The sequence below is a fragment of the Ornithorhynchus anatinus genome, chromosome X3, assembly GCF_004115215.2.
Source record: "Ornithorhynchus anatinus isolate Pmale09 chromosome X3, mOrnAna1.pri.v4, whole genome shotgun sequence".
In the NCBI taxonomy this organism is placed as follows: Eukaryota; Metazoa; Chordata; class Mammalia; order Monotremata; family Ornithorhynchidae; genus Ornithorhynchus; species Ornithorhynchus anatinus.
Genome location: NC_041751.1, coordinates 32,236,539 through 32,259,130, shown reverse-complemented (window position 1 = coordinate 32,259,130; position 22,592 = coordinate 32,236,539). Strand labels below are relative to the sequence as shown.

The window sequence follows — 22,592 nt, the reverse complement described above, 5'->3', positions numbered from 1 at the left end:
CGGTGCGCATGCGCGCTCCGAGGCCAAGAGCCCGCCCGGGGGCTACTAAGGTTCAGCGCATGCGCACTTCAGCGTTGCGCGTCCTCGAGGCCGCTTCGGCGGCACTTGGGCTCGCGCTTCCCTGGTGGTCTAGTGGTTAGGATTCGGCGCTCTCACCGCCGCGGCCCGGGTTCGATTCCCGGTCAGGGAACAATGCTTTTTTTCCCCTAATTTCTTTAAATCTATAGTCGTCGTCGTCCCCCCCCCCATCTAATCCCTTCTGCCTCTCAGACCCCAGACAAGAACTGATTCGGTTCGGATCCTCCGCCACGCCACAACTGGCCCATTTGGGATAATCAAGAGCGTGTATTTCTATTTGTTTTGGCATTGATCGAGTGCTTACTATGTGAGAAGCACCGCACTGAGCGCTGGGGTAGAGATAAGTTGATCGGGTGGGACACACTCCCTTTCCCGGATTCATTCATTCAGTAGGGTTTATTGAGCGCTTACTATGTGCAGAGCACTGTACTAAGCGCTTGGAATGGACAATGCGGCCCAGATGGGGCTCACAGTCTAGGCTGTTTATTGCTATTCTTGTCTGTCCGTCTCCCCCGATTAGACTGTAAACCCGTCAAAGGGCAGGGACTGTCTCGATCTGTTCCCGATCTGTCCATTCCAAGCGCTTAGTACAGTGCTTATGCACGTAGTAAGCGCTCAATCGATGCTACTGAATGAATGAATGAATGAGAGCTCACTCTGAGCACAGCGGTCGATCGGTTAATGGTATTGATGATGATCCTGTATCTCCCCCAGCGCTTAGAACAGTGCTCGGCGCGTAGTAAGCGCTTAACAAATACCGACATTATTATTATTATTACTGTGCATTTACTGTTCGTTCATTCATTCATTCAATAGTATTTATTGGGCGCTTACTACGTGCAGAGCACCGCACTGAGCGCTTGGTAAAGTATGACAGAGTTGGAAGACACGCTCCTTGACCACAAACAGTTTACATCTAGAGGAGGAGACAGATTATCATTGCCATTATTATTATTACCGTCATTATTCATTCAATAGTATTTATTGAGCGCTTACTACGTGCAGAGCACCGCACTGAGCGCTTGGTAAAGTATGACAGAGTTGGAAGACACGCTCCTTGACCACAAACAGTTTACATCTAGAGGAGGAGACAGATTATCATTGCCATTATTATTATTACCGTCATTATTCATTCAATAGTATTTATTGAGCGCTTACTACGTGCAGAGCACCGCACTGAGCGCTTGGAACGGACAATTCGGCAACAGATAGAGACCGTCCCTGCCCAAAGACGGGCTCGCAGTCCAAACGGGGGAGAAAGACGGCAAAGCAAGACAGAACGAAAGAAAAACAAGACCACATCATCGAGATCAATAGAATCAAGGAGATTGACACCTCATTACCAAAATAAATAGGATAATAAGTAATATATGCGGATGAGAATAGTGCGGAGAAGTTTTTCTTTCGTGCGAAGGTCATATCGTCGTCGTCATGTCACCCCTCGGCTCCTGCACATCTGTAACGACGCTGCCCCTTGTCAGCTGTGTGACTGTGGGCAAGTCACTTCACTTCTCTGGGCCTCAGTTCCCTCATCTGGAAAATGGGGACGAAGACTGGGAGCCTCTTGGGGGACGACCTCATTCCCCTGTATCCACCCCAGCGCTTAGGGCAGTGCTCTGCACGTAGTAAGCGCTTAACAAATACCACCATTCTTCTTATTATTAGAGAAGCAGCGTGGCTCGGTGGAAAGAACCCGGGCTTGGGAGTCAGAGGTCACGGGGTTCGAATCTTAACTTCTCTGTGCCTCAGTTCCCTCATCTGTAAAAGGGGGATAAACTGCGGGCCTCACGTGGGACAACCCGATGACCCCGTATCTCCCCCAGCGCTCAGAACAGTGCTCTGCACATAGTAAGCGCTTAACAGATACCAACATTATTACTATTATTATTTATATCGATGTCCCCCCCCCCCCCCCCCGACTGGAAGCTCGTTGTGGGCAGGGGATCAGTAAGGGTCTGCTGTGCCACTTTGGGCGAGTCCCTGCGAGTCACTTCACTTCTCTGGGCCTCAGTTCCCTCATCTGTGAAATGGGGATGAAGCCTGGGAGCCCCACGTGGGACAACCTGCTTCCCTTGGCTCTCCCCCAGCGCTTAGAACAGTGCTCTGCACGTAGTAAGCGCTTAACCAATACCAACATTATTATTCTCTGTGCCTCAGTCACCGCGTCTCTAAAATGGGGATCGAGACTGTGAGCCCCAGGTGGGACAACCAACCTGATCCCCCTGTAGCTCCCCCCGCCCAGCGCTTAGAACAGGGTTTGGCCCACAGGTTTGGTATCGTGAGGAGCCTGCAAATTCCCGGGGCCCTGGGGCTCCCCGAGTCCACTGGATGCCTGTCGGCTGTGTGACCTCGGGCAAGTCACTTCACTTCTCCGGGCCTCAGTTACCTCATCTGTTAAATGGGGATTAAAACCGTGAGCCCCACGTGGGACAACCCGATCGCCTCGTCACCCCCCAGCGCTGAGAACAGTGCTTTGCACGTAGTAAGCGCTTAACAAAGACCACGATTTATTTATTTTTCCCGTCTGTCTTCCCGCCTTCCCCTATCCCTCTGGCCCCAGTCTGCCTGTCAGGCGATCATATTTATCGAGCAGCGTGGCTCAGTGGAAGGAGCCTGGGCTTCGGAGTCGGAGGTCATGGGTGCGACTCCCGGCTCTGCCGCTCGTCAGCTGGGTGACCGTGGGCGAGTCGCTTCACTTCTCTGGGCCTCGGTGACCTCCTCTGGAAAATGGGGAGGAAGACTGGGAGCCTCGCGTGGAACAACCCGATGACCCTGTATCTCCCCCGGCGCTTAGAACAGCGCTCTGCACGTAGGCAGCGCTTAACAGATACCAACATTATTACTGTGTGGAGGGCACTGTACTAAGCACTTGGGAGAGTACAATATCACACCGGAAGAGACACATTTCCTGCCCTCGCCGAACTTACAGTCTAGAGGGTTTGCTCCTTTCCCTCAGGATTTAGGGCGAGGGATCCCCGGTAGAGGAGCAGCCCGGCCTGGCGGAAAGAACCAGGGATCTCACCCCGGCTCTGCCCCTCGCCTGCTGTGTGACCTTGGGCGAGTCACTCGGCTCCTCTGGACCTCAGTCACCTCGTCTTTTAAAGGGACTGTGTCCGACCCTGTTTGCTGATATCCATCCCAGCGTCTAGTACGGTCAGCTGTGGGACTGTGGGCGAGTCACGTCACTTCTCTGTGCCTCAGTTACCTCATCTGGAAAATGGGGATTAAGACTGGGAGCCCCACGTGGAACAATTCCCTGATTCCCTTGTGTCTCCCCCAGCGCTTAGAACAGGGCTCTGCACCTAGTAAGCGCTTAACAAATACCAACATCATTATTATTATTATTACATAGTTTAACAAATATCACAGTTTTATTTATTTCCTTGAGCCCCGAGAGGACCGCATCCCTCTGCCTTCCCCGTCTAAACTGTAAGGTGGTGTGGGCAGGGAATGTGTCTGTTTATTGTCGTACTCTCCCAAGCGCTTAGTACAGCGTTCTGTCCCCAGCTGGTGCTCAGTAAATACGATCGATCGACTGACTGACTCCGGGGGCCCCGAGCCCCGGTCAATCAATCTATGATGTTAATTAGGCTGCGACTCTGTGCAGAGCACTGTACTAAGCACTAGGGAGGGTACGGTATAATACTAATGATCACGTTGGTCTTCGTTAAGCGCTTACTATGTGCCGAGCGCTGTCCTAAGCGCCGGGGTAGACGCGGGGCTCACAGTCTTCATCCCCATTTTCAGAGGAGGGAACTGAGGCACCGAGAAGTTAAGTGACTCGCCCACAGTCACACAGCTGACAAGTGGCCGAGCGGGGATCCGAACCCATGACCCCTGCCTCCACGGCCCGTGTTCTTTCCACTGAGCCACGCTAGTCGGTAGACGCGGTCCCCGCCCAGGGGGTCCTCTCTTGTATCCCTGTCCACAGCGAGCGGTGCAGCTTCTCACCGTATCTACCCCAGCGCTTAGTAGAGTACCTGGCAAGCAGCAGGCGCTCAACAAATACCATACACAGGGAGCTTATAGCCTAAAGTGGGTGACGGACAACAACAGAGATGAATAAATTGCAGATATATACGTAAGGGCTGTGGGATCGAGGGAGGGGAGAAGAAAGGGTGCGAATCCAAGAGCAAGAGTGACCCAGAAGGGAGTGGGAGAAGAGGAAAAGAGGGCTTAGTCTGGGAAGGCCTCACGGAGGAGATGGTTGTGAAAGGGAGGGAGGATGAGGGCGAGGGGCCGGCGGTGAGATAGACGAGGTGGAGGGGCAGAGAGCGGATCCCTCTCTGGGGTTGCCCGGACGAGGCTGGTACTGGCCCGGAGCTGTGGCCTGGGTTCGGGGGGGGGGTGGGGAAGTCAGAAGGACCTGGGTTCTAATCCCGGCTCCGCCACAGGTCTGCCGGGTGACCTAGGGTAAGTCGCTTCCCTTCTCTGGGTCTCAGTTCCCTCATCTGTAAAACGGGGATTGAGACTGGAAGCCCCACGTGGGACAGGGACTGTGTCCAACCCCATTAACTTCTATCTACACCAGGGCTTAGAACAGGGCTCGGCACATAGGAAGCACTTAGCGCTGACTATAATAATAATAATAATAATAATTATTATTATTATTATATACTCCCGGCTCTGCCACTTGTCAGCTGTGTGACTGTGGGCGAGTCACTTCTCTGTGCCGCAGTTACCTCATCTGTAAAATGGGGATTAACTGCGAGGCCTCGCGTGGGACGACCTGATTACCCTGTATCTCCCCCAGCGCTTAGAACAGTGCCCTGCACCCAGTAAGCGCTTAACAAATACCAACGTTATTATTATCTAAACAACCAGTTCCGCCTCCGAGGCGGCCCGATTGCTGGCAGATCCGGGCAGGGGACCAATTTCCTCCTCTCTCCGTCCGTGTGCCAAGAAGACCGGGATGGCCCAGGTGCCCCTCTCCGCTTGCCCAATAGCCCTCCGGCCCCGCTCTCCTTCTCTGCCCACGTCCCGGCCTCTCCCAGCCGTGGCATCTCCCAGGTCGCGCGTGGAAGGGCGAGGCGGGTCTGACACCAGGCTTGGCGTCGGGGCTCCTGGGTTCGCGTCCCCGGGTCACCGTCCTTCTCCGATCTCTAGACTTCTCCTTCTCTGCATCAGAGCAGATGTCCCAGCCGAAAAGTTCAGGCCTGAAGGTGGGTTGGAAGCGGGGGGCGTCTAGCGGAAGGAGCCCGGGCCCGGGCGGCGGGGGACCTGGGTTCCAATCCCAACTCCACCACTTGTCCGCTGCGTGAGCTTGGGCAAATCACTTTTTTTCCTCTAGGCCTCGGTTCCCTCATCTGGAAAATGGGGATGAAGACTGTGAGCCCCATGTAGGAAAGGATCTGTGTCCAACCTGATTAGTGCTGTGTCTACCCCAGCGCTTAGTACAGTTAATAATAGCGTTGGTATTCGTTAAGCGCTTACTATGTGCAGAGCACCGTTCTAAGCGCTGGGGTAGACCCAGGGGAATCAGGTTGTCCCACGTGGGGCTCACCGTCTTCGTCCCCATTTTCCAGATGAGGGAACCGAGGCCCAGAGAAGCGAAGTGACTCGCCCACGGCCACACAGCTGACAAGTGGCAGAGCCGGGATTCGAACCCGTGACCTCTGACTCCCAAGCCCGGGTTCTCTCCACTGAGCCGCGCCGCTTCTCCTCCTGGCACATAGGGAGCACTTAACAAATACCATAAAAAATCAAAACAGAAACAGGTTGACTCTGAGGACGTGTCCCGGCCGGTGAGACCCGCCGCACCACCCGTCCCCCTGGGTCCGGGTGGGGCCCTGCTCTCTCCCCCAGGCCTGGCCCAAGGGGTAACTCTTTTTAAAAATGATATTTGTTAAGCACTTACTTTATGCCAGGCACCGTTCTAAGCTCTGGGGGAGATACACGCTACGTCTGGGCACGGGCCACGTCCCACGGAAGGTTTACAGTCTTAATCCCCATTTTACGCACGACGTAACTGAGGCACAGAGGAGTGAAATGACTCGGGAGGGATGAGTCTATGTCCGTTTCCTCCCCGTTCCCTTTTTTCTCATTTTCTCACCATGGGGAAGTTCCTTCTGAAATCTGTCCTTCTTCTCTCACCCAGGTCCTGCCACTGGCCCGGAACGCCCTCCCTCTTCCTATCCGACAGACAGTGACTCTCCCCACCTTCAAAGTCTTACCGGAGGCCCATCTCCTCCAAGAGGTCTTCCCCGCCCGAGCCCTCATTTCTTACTCTCCCACACGCTTCTCTGTCGCCCTGACCTGCTCCCTCTCTTCTCCCACCCCGCCCCCCCGCTCGGCTCCGCAGCATTTACGTCCGGATCCGTAATTTACTTCTTTATATTGACGCCCGTCTCCCCCTCTAGGCTGTAAGCTCGTCGCGGGCGGGGAACGAGTCTGTTATATTGTCCTCTCCCAAGCGCTTAGCGAGGCGCACACGGTAAGTGCTCAATAAGTACGACCGATCGATCGATCCTCTCCCGGTTCAGTTTCCTCCCGTCGTCTCGGGTTTTGGGCTTTGGGGACTTTCTGGGGTCCGAGTGAGCAGGATTGGGCCGAGGGGTCCAGGCCTGCCCCTTTCTAGTCTCCTCCTGGGCCGGACGGAGGGCTAAGTTGCTGATCGGAGGGGGAGAACTCGGCCTCGCGTGCCTAAGCTAAGCCCTTCCCACATACTAAGTCTCCCCCTGACGCAAACCCACGGCGGAGCACAGGTCAGTCGACAGCAGCTGCCGAGGCCAGATGGAGCTGGAAAGAAACAGGGCCGGGAGAGCGACCAAAAATGATCAGGAGGTCAGAGTGGACGTCAAGCCGAACGGGCCTCCGTGAGCTCGGACCGGAGGATAACGCGTCGGGGAGAGAGCGCACCTTCCCCAGTGACCCCCCCTCATTTGCTGGGGATCAGAGGTCACTTAGCCTCTTCTCTTGCTTCCCGGACGAGAGCGCCTATCCATCGGTGGTATTTTCCGAGCGCTCACCGTGTGCGGGGCGCTGTACTCAGCAGCTGGGGGAAGACAACACAGCAGAGTTGGTTGGCGCGGTCCCTGCCCACGGCGAGCTCACGGTTTCGAGGAGGAAACAGAAATCGGTGAATCAGTCGATCTTATCTGTCGAGCGCTTACTGGTGCAGGACACCGCGTTGAGCGCTTAGGAGAGGACGGGCTGACAGGGATGCTGGGTATTTCCCCTGCCCACGACGTTGACATAAACCAACCGTGGATAGGGACAAAAAACGCTGCGGGGCCGAGGGCCGGGTGACTATAGGGAGCAAATCCAAGTTTAAGGGTGAGGCGGAAGGGAAGAGGGAGTAGGGGCAAATGAGGGTTTGTTGGGAAAGGCCTCTTGGAGGAGATGTGCCTTCCGTAAGGCTCCGAAGGCGGGGAGGGTGATCGTCTGTCAGATGTGAAGTGGGTGCCTCCCGCTAGGCCGGAGGTAGGAAGCGGCCGAGGGGTTGGCGGCGAGACGGATGAAACGGAGGTGCGGGGAGTAGGTCGGCATTAGAGGAGCGAAGCGCGTGGGCTGAATTACAGCCGGAGACTGGGGAGGTGAGGCAGGAGGGGGCTGGGCCACCGAGGCCTTCCAAGCCGACGGTGAGGGGTTTCTGGTTGACGCGGAGGTGGCCGGCCGGCCGCTGGAGGTCGGATGCGATTCTCGCGGTCCGGCTTTGATCCCGGGCACGGTCTCCGCTTCTCTCTCAGCTGGGACCCAGGAGTTCTTCTCTGCCCCGCTTCTAGGACCCCGGCTGGGAGCGGGAGTTTGAGGGAGCAGAGCAGTCCACAGAGAGGCTACTAAATCGTGGGGCAGAGGTGTCTCTAGAGGTCAAATCCCATACCGCCCCGGGCTTCTCCGCCGGATGACGGATCGATCGATCGGTCGAGCAGTCGGGGGCTTCATCGAGCGCTCGGGGGGACAGGGAAGGGAGGCGACTCTCGTACTTCGGACTCTCCCGAGCGCTCGCTGCAACGGTCGGCACCCGGGAAGCGCTCGACGAATACCACGCGTTACCTCAAACTCATCTATCTCGCTGCCCACCCCTCGTGTCCGTTAAGCGCTCACTCTGCGCCGGGGGCACTGTTCCAAGTTTGGCGGTAGATCCGAGGTTATCGGGTTGCTCACCACGGTCCCAGGCCCAGCTGGGGCTGGCGATCTAGGTAAGGAGAGAGTGGGAGTCCATCCTCATTTTACAGATGTGGAAACTGCGGCCCGCCCAAGGTCAGGCAGCACGCAGGCGGCGGAGCCGGGATTAGAACCCGGATCGGGTGAGCCCCAGGCCCGTGTCCCTTCCACCAAGCCGCGCTGCTTCTCGGAGCTTGGGAGGGTGCAGTGCGACAGATTCGGTAGACACGTTCCCTTCCCTCAAGGAGTTCGCGGTCTAGAGGGGGAGGCCTATATTAGTCGATCGATCAGTCGGTGGTATTTACTGAGCGCTCGCCGTGTGCCGAGCACCGTATCGACACCCGTGGGGAGAAAACAGAGTTGGATGACACGGTCCCTAGCTTACGGTGGGCCGGGAGTCAGAGGATCTGGGTGCCGATCCCGGGTCCGACGGCGGACTGCCGTGTGACCTTGGGTGTGTCGCGTCACTTCTCCGGGCCCCAGTCTCCCCACCTGTAAAATGGGAAATCGATCCCGACTCTCCCTCGCACTCAGATTGGGAGCCCCGTGAGGGACGGGGACCCGATTAACTCGTCTCCACCCCGGCGCTTAGTTCGGAGCTCGGCGCGTGGTGAGAGCTCCACAAGCGCTCACTCCGAGCCACCCCGGCGGCTGGGCGTGAGGGGCCGGGGGACTCCCGGAAGCCATCTTGACCTTCCGAGGAAGCCGCGACCCGGCCGTCCCCCGGGAGGGTGGGTCAGGGCGGGGATGCCCCTCGCCGGGGAGGAGGCGGGGGTGGCCGGGTGGACTGTGCCGCAAACAAACCCGGTGAGTCTGCCCATCCCTTTCTCCTTTCTCCCGGAAAAGGGGACAGGCCCGCTGACGGCGTGTCATCACCCGGGGGATTGTCGTGCGGGGGCCCCTGTGTATGTCCGTGTCTGTGCGTGCACGTGGGTGTGTTCACCCGGGCATGTTGCACGTTGAGCCTGGGTGCGTCCGACTGGAACGTTTGGACCCGGGTGTCCGCCCGTGCGTGCGTCTAGGACCCGGGTCGCGTATTCGTGAAGTGCTTCCTATGTGCCAGGCACCGTACTAGGTGCTGGAGTAGATTGAGGCTAATCAGATAATCAGATTGGTCACGGTCCCTATCCCCCAGAGGGCTCACGGCCTCAATCCCCATTTTCCAGATGAGGGAACCGAGGCCCAAGGGAAGTGAAGTGACCGCGAGCTCGTCTCTAGACCGTAAGCTTGTAGGCCGGGAATGTGTCCGTTCTACTGTTCTGGTGTACCCTCTTAAGCGCGTACTACAGTGCTCCGCACCCAGTAAGCGCTCCATAAATAGAACTGAATGAATGAACTCGCCCGAGGTCCCACAGCAGGCAAGTGGCGAGGCCCAGGTCCCGATTCCCCGGCCCGGGGCTCTTTCCAGTCGGCCGCCCCGCCTACTACGCGTCAAGCGCTGATCTGACTCCCTGGCCCGTCTCAGAGGAGGGAATCCAGACGCCCAGAGAGGGCGACTGATTCCCCTGAGGACGCGCGGCCTGTTCGGGAGCAGCCAACGTTGAACGAGTGCCCTCTTCCGCAGAAGCTCTGCGTGTCTCGGGAACTGGGCTCCGGAGGGCCCGTCAACTGGGGATGGTTCGGAGATAACGATCTCGTTAGAAGGTGGCCATCTGGGGACCTCATTAGTCGACTTTTTGCCAAAACTTTTAATGGGGTGCAACCTTTAGCCCGGGAGGGAGAGTTGGCTCTGCGGCTCGGCTGGGCCACGACTATTTCCCGTAGTCACCCGGCGGAGGCCGACTCCGGCCCCGCCGGCTCAGTCTCCGGCACGGGAAGTCTGGGGAGACCGGGAAGAAACCGCAGCGGGAGGGATGGGGGTTGTACTTGGACGAAACTCTAATGGGGTAGAAGACCGGGCAACGAGAAAGGCCGAAGGGGGGCTGGTTACCGCAATCACCAGTAGAAGAAGCGATCAATCAGTCAGTGGTGTCGACTGAGAGCTTACTAAGTGCAGAGCCCTCTACTAAGCGCTTGGGAGAACACAATACGGCAGAATTAGCAGACACCTTCCCCGTTCGCGACGAGCAGCGGTCGATTACAGTAATAAGCACTACAGGGAAGCAGCATGGATTCCTGGAAAGATCCCGGTCCCGGGAGTCAGGGGACCTGAGTTCTAATCCCGGTTCCACCACTTCCCTGCTGGGTAACTCCGGCAAGTCACTTCGCTTTCCTGCGCCTCCGTACCCTCATCTGTTAAATGGGGATTTGCTACCTGTTCTCCCTCCTCCTTAGGGCGTGAGCTGGACAGGGACCGTGTCTGACCTGATGAGCCTGTATCTACCCGGGAGCTTAGAACAGCGCTTGACTCACAGTGAGTGCTTGACGGACGCCGCTGTCGCCAGAAGCGGGAATGGTGGTTGAGGTGAAACCAGTCGTGATAATCGGTCAGAGGTATTTAACGAGTGCTTAATGTGGGCACAGCACCGTACTGAGCATCTGGGAGAGGACGGTCCGAGAGTCGGTAGATGCGATCCCTGTCCGCAAGGAGCTCACGGTCCACCGTCAGTTAGCGGGTCTCTGATTCCTCTCCGTGCTGACCGTCCCCATCCATGAGGGGTTTACTCTCTTGCGTACTCGGGCCGTCGGAGCGAGCCCCTCTCCCTTCCCGGGGCCTGGGCAGGATGATCAGAGGATTGACGTTTTTCCCTTTGGAGAGGGGCCCGGGATAGAAGTAAGGCCTGAGGGTCTCGGTGAAGGAAGCTTTGAAGGTGTAGAGCCAGGTGCCTTCCGTCACGTTGCAGAAGGAAACCCGCCCTTCCTCGTACTCCAGAAAAATCCCCACCGCCCTGGGGGGCTCGATGACGTAGATGGGGGCGCGGGAAGAGGTGAGGGCCTGGTAGTTGTCGGTGTTCTTCGGACTCAGAGCCCAAAAGCCGCTCTCAGGGGAAGCGGAAATGTACCGTCCCTTCCTGGGGATCGATTGCTTGCACAGCCCCAAGGTCCATCTGGTCTTGCCTTCCACCCCCACCTCCCAGTAGTGACAGCCTCGATCGAACCGCTGATGGCCCAGGACAGCGAACGGGTTGTCGAATCTATCTTCGAGGTCAGCCAAGTCGAGTTTTTTGCCGACGGACCTTACGGCTTTCTTATCCTCAGACACGATGAGGTAGAGATCGGCAGAGCTGGGATCCAGCGTCACGTCCACTGCGGGGAGAGGGATCCCGGGCTCAGTTACCGAGGCCGAGTCTCCCCGGTTTGGAGCCAGGGCGACGGCTGGCCGGATCGGGGGGATTATGAGGGGCGAAGCCGACGGGTGGAACGCGGTGGGGATGGGAGTCCGTGAGCCGAGCCCACTTTGCTTCATGCGGTCAGCAGGCCGAAATACCCCCAGGGAGCCAGGGTTCGCATGCAGGGGGGCCCCTGGGGAACTACCCTGGCCTGGGGCATCTCCTTCTGATCAGTAGGCTCCCTCTCCGGGCCTGTGGTACCCCTGATCCAGTTCTCCCCCGACCCGCCCTGGCTCCCCTCCCCTCCATCCTCCCCCCCATCTCACCGCCCACGGTCCTTGTTACCTGCGTGGCGACGGGCGTTTCTCAAACCCGAAAACCGGACGGAGACACCGCCGTTAGCCGTGTGTGGCGGCCTTGGGGAATTGGTGGGGGTAGAGTGGAAGGAAACTGGGGTCAGACTGATGGGGAAACGAGAATTTCTCTTACCTTCTTCTCCCAGGAGTTTTCTTCTCTCTAAAATCGGCGAGAAAGAGAGACGATAGGTAGATATCGGTGGAGAGAGAGGAGATCGTTTTGAGCGTGCGTCCTCACCCTCCCATCAGTTTAGGACTTTCCTCTCGCGCTTCCTCTGACACTCTGCACCGCTTTCAGAGGCGATTGGTCCCAGATTTCGCACGGGCACAAGCAAGGCCCGGCGGAGGCGGATCCGGGGCGGAGATGTTCCCAGAACGGTCTGTGTGGGGTCGACGGGTCACAGGCACGTATTGCTATACTGTATTCTTATTATATTGCATGGTTCTATTGTACTCTCCCAAGCGCTCGGTACACCGCTCTGCACGCCGGCTCGATAAATGCGACCGACTGACTGACACGGGCAAAGCGTCTCCACCCCGGACGCTGCTTCTCTACGATGTATAAAAGAATCGGTAGAGACATTCCCCGTCCTCGAAGAGCTTACAGTCCAGAGGGGGAGGCAGATATTAACAGAAATAAATAAGTTACAGATATGCACATATATAGAGGATTCCCATAGCCTGCGTAAGAGAAGAAAGGACACTTACTGAGGTCTTCCCTGAGCTTCTCTGAAAGAAAAGAGAGAAATCTTTATTACCGAATACAGAATGCTGCCTATAGCCATTGCTAGCGGAGACGCCGACTTTTCATTTGCTGGAAGTTGGGGTAGAGCGCTGAGTTGTGCTGGCATCGGGAGGAGTGGTTCGGGGCGGGGGTACTAAGAGCTGGGGCGGATACACGCGAATAGAATCAGACCCGGTTCCTCTCGCACGTGGGGCTCGCCGTCTTAATCCCCATTTTACAGATAGGTAACGGAGGCGCAGAGAGGTGAAGCGACTTGCCCGAGGTCACACAGCAGATTAGAGGGAGAGCTGGGATTTGAACCCATAGACCTTCTGACTCCCGGGCCCGGGCTCTATCCGCTACACCATGCTGGATTGAAACTGTGACCCCCGCGTAGGACTGTAGGGATTGTGTCCAACCTGATTATTTTGTGTCCACCCCAGCCCTTAATACAGTGCCTGACACATAGTCAGCGCTTCCCAAATACCATTAAAAAAAAAGTAGGGAAGGGCAGCCTGGTGTTCTATCAATCAACCGATCGACAGCGTTTACTGAGCGCTTAGCAAATACTATATAGTATTATTAACAGATAACTGTAACTCACCACATTCTTCCTGGAGCGCCTCTGCGAGAAGAAACAGATAGCCACGGTTACAGGCAGGAACGTGCCGGGATCTTTCCCAGTAAACCCTCGGATTCCACAGCCCCATCCCACCGTGTCTCCCCTTTACCCTTGGCCCTGTGCCGTATCCAGTGGACGTAAGCGGAAGAGGACAGGAGAAAAAACAAGACGGTCACGATCACAATCAGGACAGTCTTCTCAAGAGAGACCCGCGGGAACAGGGAGTCTGAAAAACAGGAACGGTGACTCGGTGACCGGCGGAGGATACTCTGTGGGTCCCGTCATCCGACAAGGGCCGCAACACCCTGCAGGGACCTAGACTAAACAGGCGACAGCGTCTTCTTTTCTCTTTTTAAAACGGTGTCTCTTGAGCACCGATTATATGCAGAGCACCGTACTAAGTGTCTCAGAGAGTACAGTTCATCTCCCTCTTAGACTGTAAGCTGACTGGGGGCAGGGAACGCGTCTGTTCATTGTTACGGGGGGCTCCCCCAAGCACTTGGTACCGTCCATCGCACACAGTAAGTGCTCAGTAAATACGATCGGATGAAGGACTATCAATCAGCCGAATGACGATATCTATTGAGCGACTGCTGTGCATAGAGCTCTGCACAAGCAGAGAGTAAAATACAGACTAAGCCCCCCTTTTCCTCCTCTCCTCCTCCCCTCCCCATCACCTCGACTCCCTCCCTCGGCTCTGCCCCCCCCCCCCCCCCGCCCCACAGCACCGTGTCTATTGGTACATATTTATGATTTTATTTATTTTATTAAGGATGTGCATATATCTATAATTCTATTTATTTATATCAATGCTACTGATGCCCGTTTACCTGTTTTGTCTGGTTGTCTTTCTCCCCCGTTCTAGACTGTGAGCCTGTTGTTGGGTAGGGATTGTCTCTGTTGCTGAACTGTACTTTCCACGCGCGTAGTACGTTGCTCCGCACACAGTGAGCGCTCGATAGATACAATTGAACGAACGAATGAATACAGTATCAATCCGTCCGTCGATGGTACATATGGAGTGCTTACTTGATTACTAAGTGTTTGGGAGGGGACAGCAAAACCGAATTGGAAGACAAGACACCAGCCCACAAGGAGCTTACAGTCCACAAGGGGAGACGGACGTTAAAATAGATTAACGGAGGAAATCGTAGAAATATAGATATAATCAATCAATCAGATTTATTGAGTGCTTACTGAATGCACATTACAGTCTCTAGACTGTGAGCTCGCTGTGGGCAGGGAAAATTATCTCCCAACTCTGTAGTAGGCGGTGCTTAGTACCGGAGCTCTGCACACAGTAAGTGCTCAATAAATACCACCGGTTGCTTTAAGTAAGTTAAGAAAATCAGTTACTGAGCCACTCCATTTAAGAACTCTCACGCTAAAAGTCCCCTCCGTGGAGAAATAATAATGTTGGTATCTGTTAAGCGCTTACTATGTGCCGAGCACTGTTCTGAGCGCTGGGGTAGACACAGGGGAATCGGGGTGCCCCACGTGGGGCTCACAGTCTGCACCCCCACTTTACAGATGAGGTAAGTGAGGCACCGAGAAGTTAAGTGACTTGCCCAAAGTCACACAGCTGACAAGTGACCGAGCCGGGATTCGAACCCACGACCTCTGACTCCAGAGCCCGGGCTCTTTCCACTGAGCCGCGCTGCTTCTCTAAAGGAAGGAGAGGAAGGAAGACGCTGTTTATTCTTCTTTGTTTGGACTAGAGTCCCCAGAAGGGACCTTTTTTGAAAAAAGGGAAAGATCACATCTACACTTCCTTTAACACGTCGCCCTCCCTTCCTCCGCCCTGGCCCGCTTAAACTCGAGACGATTCGGGCTAAAGGTAAGGCGGCCCCTGACTCGCGCTGTTATTTTCTTCTTCGTATTAATCCGTCAGATGCTTCCTATGCGTCAAGCACTTTCTGAAGCGCCGCGGTAGATACAGGCACAATCAGGTTGTACCCATGGGGCTCCCGGTCTAGATAGGAGGGAGAAACGGACATTGATTGAATCCCCATTTTACGTTGAGGAGCTGAGGTCCAGAGAGGTGTAGCGACTTGCCGAGAGGTCACACAGCAGACAAGTGGAGGAGCAGGGATTAGAATCCAGATCTTTCTGCCTCCCAGGCCTGTGCTCTATTCGTTACTCCAAGCTGCTTCTCCTCCCTTCCCTGCCTCTCGCCTCCTGGGGGGCCTGCTGGGGTTCAGGGGTTCCTCCCTCACCTCCCGCAGCTGTGGGGAGTAGGGGCTCCCTTACATCCTGAGAAGGGATGAGGGCAGGGCCTGGATTTTCCTCACCCCATCACTACATGCCTGGGACTTCTTTTTTTTCCCTAATGGCATTGGTTAATTGCTTCCTACGTGCCCCATACTGAGCTAATAATAATAATGCTGGTGTTCGTTAAGCGCTTACTATGTGCGGAGCGCTGTTCTAGGCGCTGAGGTAGCTACGGGCCATCAGGTTGTCCCGCGTGAGGCTCACAGTCTTAATCCCCCTTTTACAGACGAGGTAACTGAGGCACAGAGAAGCGAGCCGACGCGTGTCAGAGCGGGATTCGAACCCATGACCCCCGACTCCCAAGCCCGTGCTCTTTCCACCGAGCCACGCTGCTTCCCGGCTAAGCGCCGGGGTAGGTTTTTTTAACTACGTCCCAGGCAGTGTACTAAGGTCTAAGGTAGATAAAAGCTAATCAGGTGGGACCCAGTCCACGTCCCACTTGGGGCTCACAGTCCTAATCTTCATTTTCCAGATGAGGGAACTCTGAGGCACAGAGAAGTGAAGCGACCTGCCCTAGGTCACACAGCGGGTCCGTGCCGGAGCCGGGATTGCAACCCGGGTCTTCGGACTCCCGGCCCCGGGCTCTTTCCGCCGGTCCTCGGCCTCGGTTGGCCGGCGGTCGGTATCGGGGCCCTAGCCGTGTCTCCGTGCCCCCGAACGGACGTCGGAGTCTCCCGATTCTCTAAGGGACCCCAAGAGGTCACTGAGTCCATCCCCCTGCCTTCGGGGAGGGAAAGCCCAGAGGGATGGAGGGCTGTCTGGTTCCTTCGAAGCTTTTCCGGGAATAGGGACTCTGAAAACCCTGCCGGCACCTTGCTCCTGGATTCGATCCTGTCCGTGGACAGGAAAACCGTGTTTTCATTCATTCATTCGTTCAGTAGTATCTACTGAGCGCTTACTATGTGCAGAGCACCGTACTAAGCGCTTGGAATGGACAATTGGGCGGCAGATAGAGACCGTCCCTGCCCAACGACGGGCTCGCAGTCTAATCGGGGGAGACGGACGGCAGAGCAAAACCGAACGAAACAAAAACAAGACGACATCATCACGGGAAATAGAATCAAGGGGACGGACACCTCATTAACGAAATGAGTCGGGTCATAAATAATATGTACAAACGAGCACAGTGCGGAGGGGAGGGGAAGGGGGAAGAGCAGAGGGAAAGGGGGCTCAGCGGAGGTGACGGGGGAGCAGAGAGGGAGCGGAGGGAAAAGGGGAAGCTCAGTCTGGGAAGGCCTCCTGGAGGAGGCGAGCTCTCAGGAGGGTTTTGTAGAGGGGAAGAGAGTTAGCTCGGCGGACGTGAGGCGGGAGGGCCTTCCGGGACAGCGGAGACCTCGTTCCCTTTCGCAGCAAATCTGTGCTCATTTATGCCTTATTCTGGTATCAGTGTGGGCGGAAAGGGACCGACCTGCCACAGAAATCCTCATTTCCTTGTCCAGGTCAAGAAGCGGGTTCTGGATGAAGCAGGATACGTTCTCCTTGGACTCGGCCGCCAGGACGAAGGAAGTCTCCGCAGCGTACAGGCCGTCTCCTTCCTGATGGGTCTTCTCCGAGGCAGGTGGCAAGCGGTGCCCTCTGGGGTCCTTCCACCGTACCCGGGGCCGTGGGTACCATCCCGAGGAGCTGCAAATCAGCCGGATCCCCCGCCTCTCGTCCTCCTCGATGTGGATGTGAGGGACCGAACCGGTGCCTGGAAGCGGAAAGGAGCGTGGAGAGAAATCTCTGTCCCATCTCCCTCCTGCAGGAGTTCAGGGTGGCTGACATGAGAACACTAGAACTTACAGAGAAGGGAACGGGGACCAGAGAGGGCAAGGGATTGACTGAAAGTCACGCAGCAGGTCAGAGCGAGTGTTGAGTCCGGAATTCAGGTCTTCTAACTCGTAACCCACTCCCGGGTGTCCAAAGACCCTCTCCTGTCTCCGTCCCACCTCTTGGCAATCGATCTATCGGTGGGAATTATCAAGTGCTTATCACGTGCCGAGCACTGAACTAACTGCTTTGGAAAGTACGGTATAACAGAGTGGGCGGACGCGTTCCCCGCCCCAGAGGAGTTTCTAATCTAGAGGGGGAGATAGACGTTAATATAAATGAATGAATTGCGGATACGTAGTAAAGGCTGCGGGGTTAAGGGCGGGCCGAATACGGGAGGCAAATGGAAATGCAAGGGTGCCGTGGAAGGGAGCGGGAGAAGATGAAATGAGGGCTTGGCCGGGGAAGGGCGCTTGGCGGAAATTGGATTTTAATAAGGCTCCGAAGGTGGGGATAGAGATGGTCTTTCGGATATGAAGGCGGAGGGAGTCCGAGCCCGGAGGCAGGGTGTGGGCAAGGGGTCAGCGGCTAGAGAGACGATGAGTTCAGAGTACAGTTGCGTAGGTTGGCATTAGAGGAGCGAATTGTTCGGGCAGGGTTGCCGTAGGAAATCAGGGAGACAAGAAAGGAGAGGGCAGAGTGTCCGAGTGCTTTAAAGACGACCGTAAGGAGTTTCTGTTCCATGTGGAGGAGGACGGACAACCCCTGGAGGTTCTTGAGGGGGGGGGGTCATGGACTGAACGTTTTTGTAAAAAAATAATCCAGGCAGCAGAGTGAAGTATGGACTGGAGTGGGGAGAGGCAGGAGGCTGGGAGGTCTGCGAGGAGGCTGAGGCTGACGTAGTAGTCAGAAAGGTAGGATAAGTGCTTGGACCATCGCAGTAGCGGTTTGGACGGAGAGGGGAGGGCAGATTTTAGCGATGTAGCCGAGGTCGAACTGACGGCGTTTGGTGACGGATCGAATACGCGTCGAATGAGAAAAGTCGGTCGCGGATGATGCCAAGGTTATGGGCTCGTGAGACCGGGAAGTTGGTGCTACTGTCTTTGGGCACGGGAGGACAGAGTTTAAGCGGGGAAGATGAGGCGCGATCCGAGTAATCTAAATAACGTAAACATCCCGCTTGATCCTTTTTAACCCCGGGAAGGGGGTCTGACCCGATTAACCTCCTCTACCCTGGTGCCAAAGCAGTAACTGGAAATGTTGGGAACCCCACACTTAGGGTTCATTTTTATAAGCGCGTCTATTCAGGCGATGTTCTCACCTGCAACCTGTACACGGAACTGAGCTTCGTTGCTGTAGAAGGGCGACTGAAAGAGACACTTATACAATCCCTCGTCCGAAGCCCGGACCCCGTGGAGTTTCAGCGTCACGGTCCCCTCGGCGATGTTCTCTTTCTGGAATTCTGTCCTCCTGTCGTATTCCGGCCCCTCGCTCTCTGCCCCATCTCGGCTCCCCCGGTACCAGTGAATCGGAAGTCCTCTATCGACCTGGAACCACTTCACGTCCATAGTTCTGGCGTTCATCTTGGGGGTGAGGCGGCAGGAGAGGATGGCTTCTCCCCTCACCGGGGCGATGACCCTCTGGGTGGGTCCCATCACTGTGAACTGCCCCGCAGACGGAGCGATGGGCAGAGGCGGTGGGTCAGCGTGGAGCGGAGACGGGCGTGGGTGGGAGGGAGGGTCAGAGTCAGGAGAAGAGACCGAGGGGCCGGGCCGGCTCAGGTGACAAACACTAGCCAGCGAGCCCAGGGCCCACACCAGGCTGTGGGTGGCCCTCACCTGCCTCTCTTCTTCCTGTCCCGCTGCAAGGCCGGTGTAAGGGTCCTGTGGGCCTGGGGCCCGGGGGTCCTCCCAGGGCCCACCTCTTCCCGGATCCCCCACTGTGCCTCCATCTCGGCTTTACCTGGGTTCCCCTGGGCTGGGGCAGGGGCTGGGGCACAGTAAGCTGTCGAGGTTGAGCCTGGGGGCCCTTTCATCCGATCCGTCAGTGGCATTTATCGGGCATCTACTATGTTCACAGCACTGGACTGAGTGTTTTTTTAAATAGCATTTGTCGAGCACCTACGGTGTGCCAGGCACAGTTAGGGCAGATTAGAAGTAATCAAGGTGGATAAAGTCCATGTCCCACACGGAGCTCGCGGTCTTAATCCCCCATTTTACGAAGGAGGGAACTGAGGCCCAGAGAAGTGAACTGACTTGCCCAAAGTCACAGAAGAGGCAAGAGGCCTTCCTCCAGGAGGTCTTCCCTGATTAAACCCTCGTCTCCTCTTCTCCCACTCCCTTCCACATCACCCTGACTTGCTCCCTCTACACATCCCCTCTCCCAGCCCCGGGGCACTCAAGTACGGATCTTTCAGTTATTTATTTCTATTCATGTCTGTTTCCCTCTCTAGACTGGAAGCTCGTGGTGGACAAGGAATGGTATTTGGTTACTGTTATGTCATACTCTCCCAAGTGCTCAGTGCAGTGCTCCGCACGCAGTAAGTGCTCAGTGAATGCGACTGACTGGCGGTTGCGTCCGAATTAGAACCCGTGTCCTCGGACTCCCAGGTCCAGGTTCTTTCCATTAGGCAACACTACTTCTATAAGAGCTTGGAAGAATACAACAGAATTAGGAGACACGATTTCTGCCCTCGAGGAGCTTATAATCTAGCAGGGGAAAGGACACTTGAAGTACAGGGAGGAGAGAGCGAAAGCATGTAGAGATCTCCGCTATTTTCATGACATGCCTGTGCTGAAGGGATAGCAGATGGGGAACAGGATACAGATATGGTCGGTATATGAAATATACAGTCAGTATATTAATCAGAAATCACCGTGGCGTTTGAGAGAGGAGTCGAGACTCATACCCGGGTGGCCCCCCGTGAGACGGGGAGGGCGGTGGTGTCGCCCACGGCGATGGGAGAGACGGGAGGGTGAGAGGGTTGGAGAGCGAAGATGAGGAGCTCTGTTTTGGACACGTGGAGTTCGAAGTGCCAGTGGGACACGGCGGAGAGAGGTCCAGGAGGCGTGAGGAGACGTGAGATTGCGTCGAAGGAAAGAGGTTTCTTGACTCGCCAACGGCCTACGTGACTGGCTTATCCCGGAGATAATCTAATATCTATCGTTCCAGATCACTTAAGAAAGCAAAGCGTTACATGAAGGCTCCGTGTCCGGGTGCCTCTCCTGTGAATCAACACCTTGTCATAGCGGAAGAGTTCGCCTGTGCTGATGAAGCTCAGAGCTACGCCACGGAAGGTTGCCCGTAACGGGAAGGTCTAAGCCGAAGCGGCCGAGTTGATTCACCTGTGCTGGGCCGTATTTCCTTTTTTCGGCGTTTTTATTTCTCTGGGGCAAAGGGAAGGTGTCTGTGGAATTTAGAAAGGGGATTCTCTAAGTGCGAAGAGGCAGGGCCACTAGATAGCAGCAGAGACCAGAGGAGAAGGAGACACGGGCAGAGAAATGGAAAGCGGCGCAGCCTCGGGGACCGACCTCTGGTCTGGGAGTGGGAGGAACTGGGTTCTGATCCTGACTCTGCCCCTAGCCCTAATTAGTTAGGAAGCGCTTAACAAATACCATCAAGAATAGAACAGAAACCTTAATCGATCGATTGTATCGATCGAATACCTATTGAATCTCTTTAATAAGAATAAAATATCCACACTCTCAATTACTGTTGTCGCTAACGTCGATAATTAGCTTATCGGTAACACCGACGGTGATATTAATAAGGCACACACAACTACTTCAGTCACATCAACAATGATATTAATAACTCAGATTAATAACTGTATCGTCAACACCTGACAACCGGCGGCCACCAATAGGCGTTCGGCTTGATTTTTTTAATGGTACTTGTTAAGCGCCGGCCCAGTGTCAGGCACTGTGTTAAACTGTGGGGTGGATAAGAGATAATCAGATTGGACACAGTCCCTGTCCCACACGGGGCTCACATTCTCAATCCCCATTTTCCAGAGGAGGTAACCTAGGCCCAGAGAAGTGAAGTGATTTGCTCAAGGTCACACAGGAGACACGTGGCAGAAACAGGATGGGAACTCAGGTCTTCCCGACTCCCGGGCCGGGGGTTCCATCCACCGGGCCACAGCTCTGCCTAAAGGAGACGGGATCTCTCCTCTCCCCCGAGACCCGCTTCGCCCTCCCGGCCCGACGTAGCCATCGCCCCCGTCAGTGCCCTCTGCATCCGGGCTGGGGAAGGGGCCTGCGTAGGGGCAGATGAACCCACGGGGTCTTCCCCTGAAAGTCACAGCTTCGCCACCGGGCCCCCCCCCCCCCCGCCGTCCCTGGAAGCCCCCCGATTCTGGCCGAGCGCACCCCCGGAAAACACATACCCGAGCACGTCCAGGGGAGCAGGGCTGTGAGGAGGAGGAGGAGGAGGAGAGGAGTCCCAGCTCCTGGTTGTGGGGGGCTCATCTCCAGAGCCCCCTCACTGGCTGCCGAGACCCCCTAGGCCGTGCTCTGCGCCCGGGGTCCGCACCGCCCGTCCCAGACAGGGCCTCGCTCTCCCCAGCGCCCTTGAACGCCTTCTTCGGCAGCCTTAGACACGGTTAGACTTCCCGTCTCTTTTGCCACTCTTTGCCCTTTGGGTAAAGGAAAGTGAAAGCGTTCGGATCCGCCCAAGATTTCCCGCTGCCGTGGACCTGGTGATGGTTTCTTAAAGAGGTAAAACCCAAGAGGACGACCACACATTCAGCTGGGCTAGAAGTTCTTCGGAGGATGGGGGAGGACGGGACGATGCCCAGTCCCGTGCTGGGATCGGGGGAGCAGAACAACCCAGGTACTGATGGAGGCCTGCCGTGTGCAGAACACTGTACTAAGCGCTTGGGAGACAACAATCCAATAGACACAATTCCTGCCTACAAAGGGCTTACAGACAGGTAGAATCCGCATATCAATCCGTGGCGTTTACGAAGGGCTTACTGTGTGCGGAGAACTGTAGTAAGCGCTTGGGAGAGACCAATCCGATAAGTAGGAATCCGTTCGGTCGTATTTACCGAGCTCTTACGGTGCGCAGAGCACTGTATTAAGCTCTTAGGAGAGTACAGAGCGCTGGGGACAGTATGAGTAGGCAGGATCGCCGCCCTCAAGGATCTGACAACCTGTGGAAATTCCATCAGAGGTCAGCAGCCACGTGGGGCGGGGAAGGCTCTTAAGAGGTCGCGCCAACCGTCCTCCTGCCTCCGACGGAGAAGTTGCTTGGCTGTCACCAACTAACGGGAAGGAGCTCGGCCAAGCGAAATGGAGCCCGGGCCTGGGAGTCCCATGACCTGGGTTCTAATCGCGGCTCTGCCACGCCTTCTGGGCGACCCCGGGCGAATCACTTCACTTCTCTGCGCCTCCATTTCCTCAACTCTAAACCGGGAATTCAACATCCGTCCTGCCTCTGTGAGCCCCGTGGGGGACAGGGCCCGCGTCTGATAT

General features: G+C 56.1%; 1 protein-coding gene, 1 long non-coding RNA gene and 1 other non-coding gene across 4 annotated transcripts; 2 read left to right on the top strand and 1 right to left on the bottom strand.

Annotated features, from left to right (window-relative positions):
* Nucleotides 1-118: 118 nt before the first annotated feature.
* Nucleotides 119-190, top strand: TRNAE-CUC. Its single transcript has one exon. It is a non-coding gene; the product is annotated as a tRNA-Glu (tRNA).
* Nucleotides 121-13,250, top strand: LOC120638127. Its single transcript, XR_005659625.1, has 3 exons — nt 121-169; nt 7,417-7,421; nt 13,238-13,250. It is a non-coding gene; the product is annotated as an uncharacterized LOC120638127 (long non-coding RNA).
* Nucleotides 10,605-21,722, bottom strand: LOC103166574 (butyrophilin subfamily 1 member A1-like). Of its 2 annotated transcripts, none has more exons than XM_029053634.1 (7): nt 21,503-21,722; nt 16,775-17,056; nt 13,205-13,321; nt 13,078-13,098; nt 12,458-12,478; nt 11,883-11,909; nt 10,605-11,370 (listed from the first exon to the last, which is right to left on the bottom strand). In XM_029053634.1, exons 1-7 carry the CDS (start codon nt 21,582-21,584, stop codon nt 10,733-10,735), a joined length of 1,188 nt encoding a protein of 395 aa, XP_028909467.1. In that variant the 5' UTR covers nt 21,585-21,722; the 3' UTR covers nt 10,605-10,732. The 2 variants fall into 2 exon arrangements, with proteins under 2 accessions (XP_028909467.1, XP_028909466.1); XM_029053633.1 differs by lacking the exon at nt 21,503-21,722 and adding an exon at nt 18,437-18,798.
* Nucleotides 21,723-22,592: the final 870 nt, after the last annotated feature.